Here is an 8,635-nt window from a genome sequence, read left to right on the forward strand (position 1 = left end):
TTTTACTTTTCATTCATTCTTGTATTTAAAGTAAAAATTTATCTTTTATCTTTATATTTAAAGGGTATTTATATTTAAAGAGTATAAATTTTTTCTCCCATTTTCAATATTATTTGACAATAAATATATTTGTATCCTCTTTACTATTTTAAATATTAATTAAATAATATTTATAAAAAAGTTAATAAAGAAAGTACGACAAAGAAAATATTATAATTGAAAAATATCAATTCAGAGTACTCAATAATTTAATAAATTTCAAATTATTATAGAAAATACTAAAATAAATCAAATGTGTATCATATAAATAACTCATGAAACTAAGAAAAAAAATTAATATAATCTTTTTATGATACTAAATTTTTTTCATCAAACCTAGAATGAATAATATTTATAAAATAAACTAATTTATCATCAATATTTGTGATACCCCTCTCTTTTACTTCCTTTTTCTTTCTCTCTAAAAACAGCAACACCGCCCCTTCTTTCTCAATCTCTCAATTTTCTCTACAATCCAATCTTTTCCCACTCTCTCATCTCTGTGCTGCCATCTCACTGTTTCAGCTTTTCCATACTCAGACTCTGGAAGGATCAGCCAACAGGACCCTCCGCAGTTCCTCCCTCAGCCTCCATCCTCTTAGGTAAGTTATATCTCCAATTTGGGTTCAAATCCAGCTAGAATTTACAAATTAATCTATGAATTTCGAATCTGATCATGTAATTCCTCCTTCTCCCTGTTGGGGTGATGGGTCCTCATAGGTCAAACTGAAAATTTTGCTATCTTGCCAATTTCTTGACTCCACCAAGTGAATTCTTGACAAATAGGTAAGGGAAGCTGACTTTAATCTAGATTTCGCATGAATTGTGTTTGCGAGTGATTGAATTGCTTGATTGTATGTTTAATTCGTGTTTGAAACTGCCTTTGCGTGATATTGAGTGTTGGATGATCCTGAGCGAGCTTGCATGTGAAGAACAGAGAGGATTTCCTGGTAGTTTCGCCTAGGTGAGTCGCTCTCGCCTGAGCAAAAATACCAGAGGATCACCTCTGTCACTGCGCGAAACCTCGCCTAGGTGAGCTGGAGTCGCCTGAGCGAGATAACATCTCGCCTAGGCGAGCCAGTTTAGCCTGAGCGAGAGTTCGCCCAGGATTTGTAATTCGCCATTGTATGATGTCTCGCCCAGGCGAGATCAACTCGCCTAAGCGAGATAAGCTCTCTAGCTTAGGCGAGACTCTCTAGCCTAAGCGAGATTCCCTACAGAAGTTAGCTTTCTCACTGTTTGACTTACATGATGCTATATTGATTGCTTTAAAATGATGATAGTTGGTCTTGTATGTGATCTTTATGCATGTTAGACTGTGTGATGGAATTGAGTGCAAATTTGATGTGAATGAGAATATGTTGGAGTTAGGATTTCAAGGGAAATTATAAGGAATGTGGTTTTAGTGAATGCAAGGGCATGAGGACTCAGATTGGTGGCATCCTGACGCTCCTAGTAACCATTAAGACTTAAGTAGAGTATGATGGATTACGTCGGGGGGAGTAGCAGGAGGTCCTGGTCTATGATTCCGATCCATCATAGAGATGATGGGATTTACCTTGAGAGTGGTTGGGTGAATACCCCTTGTGCCTAAAACTCTGCAGAGTTTAGGAACCATCTTAAGTGCAAGTCACCAAGAGCTCCAATGCCACTTACATAATCCGGATATCGAGTCTAGAATGAGGTGTGGCGTTATGGTCAGGATTATTTGGATGATTTAATAGATTGTGTAATAAAAGTCTGTTTTCTGTCTTAGTATGAAAATTGCATGATTTACTCTTTGTTCAAGTTAGCTTACCCTTCTAGTTTCGATTGTGTTCTGTGTGTCTTCTACTTTTGCAATGATCGTCCTTATTGAATGGTGTGAGCAGATAAAAGTGCAGGCGAAGGTACACCCTTCCTAGACATGCGTTGAAGGGGTTTCCAGGACGTTTTCCAGCAGTAGTAGTTACATGTTTCTTTAGTAGATGCTTAGGGTGTTTTGTAACCCTTTAGTAGTGTATGGGCTGTATATGTTGATCAGCGTATGTATGGTTATTGTTGAGGATGACTATATTATATATTATACTGGTCTATGTCATCATCTGCTTCTGAACTATTAAAATTTAAATGTTCTGTTTAATAATTTAAAAACTATGAAAACGGGATGTTACAACATTCACTTGTATTACAAACACATTCCAATATATTTTTAGTTACTTTTTATTTTTATGTGTGTCCAGTTTCACATTTTTCCGATATTTATTATACACCCATTTTAATTAGTGTGTTTAAACATGAAATGTTAGGTATGTCTACATGTACGAATTAATTTTTCAGTTTTTTTACATATACAAAAAGAATTTCTAAACGATACCTTATTGTTTGATCAAGTATATCATGTAATAGTCTCTTTTTAATTATTTTTTTGACATTTTTCTAAAATATTTCTATTCAAGTTCCTTGAGATCTAAAAATGCACTATTTCAAGCTAACATGAACATTAGGTTACATCATATACCGAAAACCATCATAAGAATATCATTTTCAAGTGAATGAGAAGCTTCAACAAGACATGAATTCAGTAGTTTTGTGTTCCAACAAACATTTGCATCCAATTAATGTATCATAATTAATTTCTAAGGTATCAACAATCAATTTTAGCACATGAATACCTTCTACCAATTATGTACTAATGTACAATACCAATCTTTTTTTCATAAAGATTTGATGCATTATTTGGTTTCTCTACTTTCTGTTCATGAGTTAGACTCAAAATTTGTTCAGCACTATCCTAGATAGTTCAATTTCATTAGCATTTTTCAAAGTAAACTAACAAAAAAGAAAGTTACAAGTGTACAATTTAATGTTAATATAGGAATTTTAAATTGCAATTTAAAAAAAAATAATAAACGTTATATCAAAAAATTATTATTTATTTAATTAATCTAGGGTTAAATATGTTTTTGGTTTCTTAACTTTCAGTGAATCTTGAAATTAGTTCATTTCGAAATTTTAGACCAATTTAGTCCTTTATCTTTCGAAATACATGAATTTAGTCTTTTTAATCAAACTTTGTTAAATTTATTTGATATTTCAAGTGTCTTTCATAATAGTATTTAACTTAACATTAAAGCAAAAATGTGTCAAATAATATAAACAACTCAAATATAATCTTGAAATGTATACAAAACATCAAATAAACTTAACAAAATTTGATTAAAAGGACTAAATTCACAAAAAATAAAAAATTAAATTGATCTAAATAGACTAATTTTAAAATCTACTAAAAATTAAGGAAAGAAAAAATATTCAACCCTTTAATCTATAAGCAACTTTTTCAGAACTAGTATAAAATATTGCTGCTCGAGTAAATCAGTGGAAAAAGGTAACCTTCTACAAATAAAATACGAATGGTAATAAGAAAAAGTAAATAAAAGAAAAAAAATTTTACTCAAGTAAAAAAGCACATCATTGTGGACATATTTTTATTGTCCTTTTTCTTTTCAATGAAATGATAACCTCACAAAATATGAATTTATGAAAGTAATTGACTTCTCAATATATATTTTACATAGGTTTAGTTATATTATTTTTTAAATTAGCATGAATTTATTTTTGATTTCTTAAATTAAAAAATATTTTAATTTTCTAAATTTAAAATTTTCCAAATATACTTATTTAGGAATTGAAAGAGTTTAAAAAAGTTTATTTTAATTCTTCAAATTTAATACTTAAAGAATAAAAAATATTTAAATACATCTGTTCAAAATTTGAGCGATTAAAATTATTATTTTAATTTGAAATGAATTATTCCAGGAAATACAATTATATATATATATATATATATATATATATATATAAATTTGAAGATAAAATACCTAACTACATACTTAAGAATATAATTAACTGCGTATAATATCACAACATACTATTTATTTTCATTTGCTTTGGCAAAATTACATCATTCAATTAAAAATACACTAGACGCTATTACATCACATTAAACATTAACAAAGACTTCTAAAGGGAAAAAAGGAACACATATTTTCTTTTAAATTAAAATTAAAACTTATATATAAATTAATTTTTTTAACTTATATTATAAATTGTTTTAAATTTTAAAAAAATAATTTTACTTTTCATTTTTACCAAATAAAGTTAATAATTTTAATATTTTTAATAGAATAATCAATTTAGACTTCAAAAGATATCTCCAATAATAGAAAACTTTATAAATGTAAGAATTAATTCCCATAAATTTTTCAGAACTTTAAATAAAATTATGGATGATAAAATTTAAAACTATTTTTTTAATTTAATTATAGTTTAGCTAAAATATTATTAAAATATTAAAATATTTATATTATAAAAATATATCTAAATCATACATTTAAGACCAAAATTTTAGAATAATTTAACGTACGTTCAATTTGGTAACTATAGCAGAAAATTAAATGTGAAAACTGAAATTTGAACATAAAAATAAAATAAAATATTATTTTATGAGGATAGCAAGTTAATTAATATGTTAGAGTTGTAATATTTTGAAGAAAAACTTTTTTTTTTCGTTTTTTAGCCATAAATGTGGGACCAGTTAGCATAGTCATGATTTTGAAGATAGAAATGACGAAAGTACCCTTTATTCGATGTTTTGTATGTAAAATATTTCTAAAGACCAAAGAGACAGACACAAAGTGTCGCACGTTTTTGCTTTCCAAGTTGTGACTCTCTCTACCTACAACAACCGTTTTCGGTCGCCGGAAACCGACATTGATCTCTCTCTCCGCCGATCCCTCCGCCATGAGTTCCGCCGAGCTCCTCCACATACAGCCCCAGGAGCTTCAGTTCCCCTGTGAGCTGTTCAGAATCAATAAAGATTTTAACTTTACTCTGCAAATAAAACTTTTGTTTATTTTCCTTTGGTTTCTGCCTCTGGGTCTTCTTCTAATTTTTCTTTTTTAATTTTCTGCGTTTTGGGTTTGTGAAAATAGTTGAATTGAGGAAGCAGATCTCATGCTCTTTGCAGTTGTCTAACAAGACAGACAACTATGTGGCTTTCAAGGTTCCAGTTTTACTCAGTCTTCCTTTTCTGACTTACTTCTGATGTTTAATTTTTTTTAATTAATTTATATCTATATCTATTTTAAGCTTGCCGTCTTTTTTTTGTTCTTTTTAATTTTTGTGTTGTGGAGAGTTTTAATTTTGATTTGGGGTGAAATTCGTGGTTTTGCAGGTTAAGACAACAAATCCTAAGAAATACTGTGTTAGACCTAACACTGGAGTTGTGATGCCTAGGTCTACATGTGATGTCATAGGTTTCTTTTTCTCACTCTGTCTTCCCTTGCTCCTTTTCAGTCTCCCTCTTCCACACAAAAGCACAATTGCATGCTAAGAGAATCTTCCTTTGCTTGATTTGGTCTGGCACTTAGTTATATATGTTTAACTATTTTAAATTTGTAATTTTGTTGGTTAAGTTTTGCCATACCCTATTGATTTATTATTGATTTTTGTTTGTTTGTTTGTTTTTTTTTTTCATTTCTCTGTGCAATATTTATTTTGAATAAATAATATTTGCACTGACAAAGCAAACCAATCACTAATTCCATGGTATGCTTGTTTGACTTTCATAGTAATTTTCTTGAAAGTCATATCAATGATGGTTTGAACTGATCAATAGTATAAAATCTTTTACTGTGTTGAATCCACACTGTTTAGTAGCTATTCTATGTATTGATTGTTAGTGTCTTATTTATGTTTTCAGTAACAATGCAAGCACAAAAGGAAGCACCCCCAGACATGCAATGCAAAGATAAGTTTCTCCTTCAGAGTGTAGTTGCAAGCCCTGGTGCAACCACAAAAGATATCACTCCAGAAATGGTATCCATTTGACAAATTACACTCTTTTTCTTGATAGAATAACTACATGTGTGTTACATGGTGCTTAATTTGATGGTTTTCTTGTGCTCATTTATATAGTTCAATAAAGAATCTGGTCATGATGTTGAAGAGTGCAAGTTGAGAGTTGTTTATGTTGCTCCTCCTCAACCACCATCCCCTGTTAGAGAAGGATCTGATGAAGATTCTTCACCTCGTGCATCTGTGTCTGAAAATGGCCATTCAAATGCTTTGGAATTTAATGTGGTATGTAACCAGTGGATTTGCATATATTTTCAGACAAATTTTCATCTTTTTGGTTAACTATTTGTTGTGGCCATTTTCGGTAGGCTTCAAAAGCTTTCAATGAGCGGGGTGAGCATCAGGACACTTCTTTTGAGGTAGCATGCAATTATAATTTTGTTCTTCAATTAAAAAGAAATGTGGTTAACATCATAATTTCTATCATTCTGTTGTGGTGCACATGATACTTTTTAATTTGGGAGAAGCTAATGCTTTCTGTTGCTTATTAACCCAACCCAAACATGCCTGCAATAACATCTCCTTTTGATCCCAAACCAGCAGGACCAATTTTCATGCAATTGTAGAAATATATGTCATCAAATATAGTGATAACTCTAATGTAGTTTTTAGATGTTAGAAGTACCTTTCTAATGTTTTTAAATTTATAAGCTCTGGTATCTATGCCTTAGTTTATTATTTATATCTCTCTTTTGACCTTTTAACAGTAATCATTATTTCATAGCCATGTGATGCTGTAATTTTCTCTGGGTTTCTGAATGCTCCTCATGATAAACTTTTTGAAGTGGGTTGATTCAAGTCATTTTTTTGCATTGATAACCATATTATTATTGAAGAAGTTATCTTAATTGCCTCAAAGAAGAGCTTTGGAGATATGAAATAAAGAAAAATGGTGCTCATTTTGAACATGTTTTTGTTTCAGGCAAGAACTCATATTTCAAAGGTAACTGAGGAGAGGAATTATGCTATTGAGCAAAACAAAAGACTTCAGCAAGAACTGGTATGGAATTCATTCTGAAAATACATCTAAATGTATTACAGCCTGTTTATATACATGTATTATGTTAAATGTTTATCCTATGATGGCACACCCTTTCAATGCTTCTAATTGTTTTCTCTTGCTATGTTATCCAACTATTAGGATGAACTGAATTCAAAATCCATCTCAGTATTTCTGAATTTACAATTTGGGAAAGATTAATTAATCTTAACCATGTGTTCATGAATCCAAGCGTATCAGAATTCCTTAAAATCCTTGTCTGATTTTGAGTGATTAATGTGTGATTCTTCAAAGCTTCTGGTTCAGTTTCTTGTTAGGCTTAGTTCTATTATTCATTTTGCTAAACTGAGTATATGAGTATGGTTGTTGGATAGTTTCAAAATCAACCCTGAAAAATTAATGAACATCCTGAAATAATCCAACCTCCTTAATCAATCTCCTTACATTTTGCTTATAGTTTTCTATGCCTAGCTATTTTAGCACCTTCCATAGAAATAGAAAGGAGAATTATTTAGATGACTTGTTGCTGTATCCTATAGTTGACTCTTTCCATTGAAATCATAGTGTTAAAAAGTGAACTTTAAACCTAACTCAACCCTATAAAACAGGCATATAAGGTAAGGTTTGCACCCACTTATATACTATAAAATCACCCTATATCTAGTCAACGTGGGATGCATATTATGTTTTGAATCTTTTGATTACTAAGTAAGAAACCATGATACTTGTTTGGTCCTATATGTTCTTGATTCTATCTATATTCTTCTTTTCTGAACACCAGAGATTCTTTATCACTTTCATACTAGTATTATTAGTAGTGCAGTCAAGTTGTAATCATCACTTGCCATGATGGTTAAATGTTTGATGAAGTCAATAATGACATCATAGTACAATTATCTACATTGTACATAATCATGAAAAAACTATGAACTTGTTTGGAATGTTCCATGACAGGAGCTTTTGAGGCGCCAAGTCGGCAGTCGGCGCAGCGGCGGCGGCATACCGTTCATGTACGTAGTTCTTGTTGGCATCATTGGCATCATTCTGGGTTTCCTGTTAAAGAGGACGTGACCCGAGTGATTGGCAGCAATGAGATCAATTGTAGAAAACAACAAGAAATATGTGAAATGTGGAAAAACCAAACCAAAAATTGTTGTCTTATTGTCGTGCATTGCTCCTACCAATTTGGAATGTGTGGTCAAAAGTAGGTACTTGTTATGAGCCATAGCAATCATAGACAGTGAACAGAGTTGTTGTATCATGGGAACTGTAATTGGTATCTGATATGCTACATGTGATTAATTCTTTAGCACCATCATAGTGTCCTTCAATATTTTGAACATAAAAAGTCTTCGTGGTAACACAAAATCATTATTTACAGGCTTCTTGAGAATGACAATTTATTTGGTAGTTTTATTAAAATTTTTACTATTTATCACATTAGATTATGTAGTAAGAGTAATGTGATGCTTTTAATGCAGTAAAATCATTTGTTTTTAACATGAGAAAAACACTTTTCTAGTTTCAAATTCTTACATATTAAGGTTTTGTCTTGTAGTAAACATATCTTTTAATGTTTTCTTCTCTTTTCTTTTTAGTTAATTTATCTTCTGTAGTTAACGTTTTTATATTGATGTGGTCAGAAAACATGTTTTGGCACGAAATTTGGAACTTTTTATCCAAATCATTTTATGTACA

At 30.6% G+C, this 8,635-nt stretch overlaps 1 protein-coding gene and 1 long non-coding RNA gene across 2 annotated transcripts; both read left to right on the forward strand.

Moving 5' to 3' along the window:
- The first annotated feature begins 490 nt into the window (after positions 1-490).
- LOC114165906 lies at positions 491-2,103 on the forward strand. Its single transcript, XR_003599813.1, has 3 exons — positions 491-641; positions 760-825; positions 1,911-2,103. It is a non-coding gene; the product is annotated as an uncharacterized LOC114165906 (long non-coding RNA).
- Positions 2,104-4,685: 2,582 nt separating this feature from the next.
- LOC114165825 (vesicle-associated protein 1-2) lies at positions 4,686-8,315 on the forward strand. Its single transcript, XM_028050408.1, has 8 exons — positions 4,686-4,873; positions 5,013-5,083; positions 5,255-5,336; positions 5,783-5,898; positions 5,998-6,162; positions 6,246-6,296; positions 6,860-6,937; positions 7,892-8,315. The coding sequence occupies exons 1-8, from the start codon at positions 4,822-4,824 to the stop codon at positions 8,006-8,008; spliced, it is 732 nt and encodes a 243-aa protein (XP_027906209.1). The 5' UTR covers positions 4,686-4,821; the 3' UTR covers positions 8,009-8,315.
- The last annotated feature ends 320 nt before the right edge of the window (positions 8,316-8,635 follow it).

Source organism: Vigna unguiculata, chromosome 10, assembly GCF_004118075.2.
Source record: "Vigna unguiculata cultivar IT97K-499-35 chromosome 10, ASM411807v1, whole genome shotgun sequence".
NCBI classification, from domain to species: Eukaryota; Viridiplantae; Streptophyta; class Magnoliopsida; order Fabales; family Fabaceae; genus Vigna; species Vigna unguiculata.

Excerpts from the sequence above, each read along its gene's own strand:
- LOC114165825 (XM_028050408.1), top strand. The coding sequence starts at position 4,822 with ATGAGTTCCGCCGAGCTCCTCCACATACAGCCCCAGGAGCTTCAGTTC. Across the intron at positions 6,163-6,245 it reads ATGCTTTGGAATTTAATGTG|GCTTCAAAAGCTTTCAATGA; the intron begins GTATGTAACCAG and ends CATTTTCGGTAG. Across the intron at positions 6,938-7,891 it reads AAAGACTTCAGCAAGAACTG|GAGCTTTTGAGGCGCCAAGT; the intron begins GTATGGAATTCA and ends GTTCCATGACAG.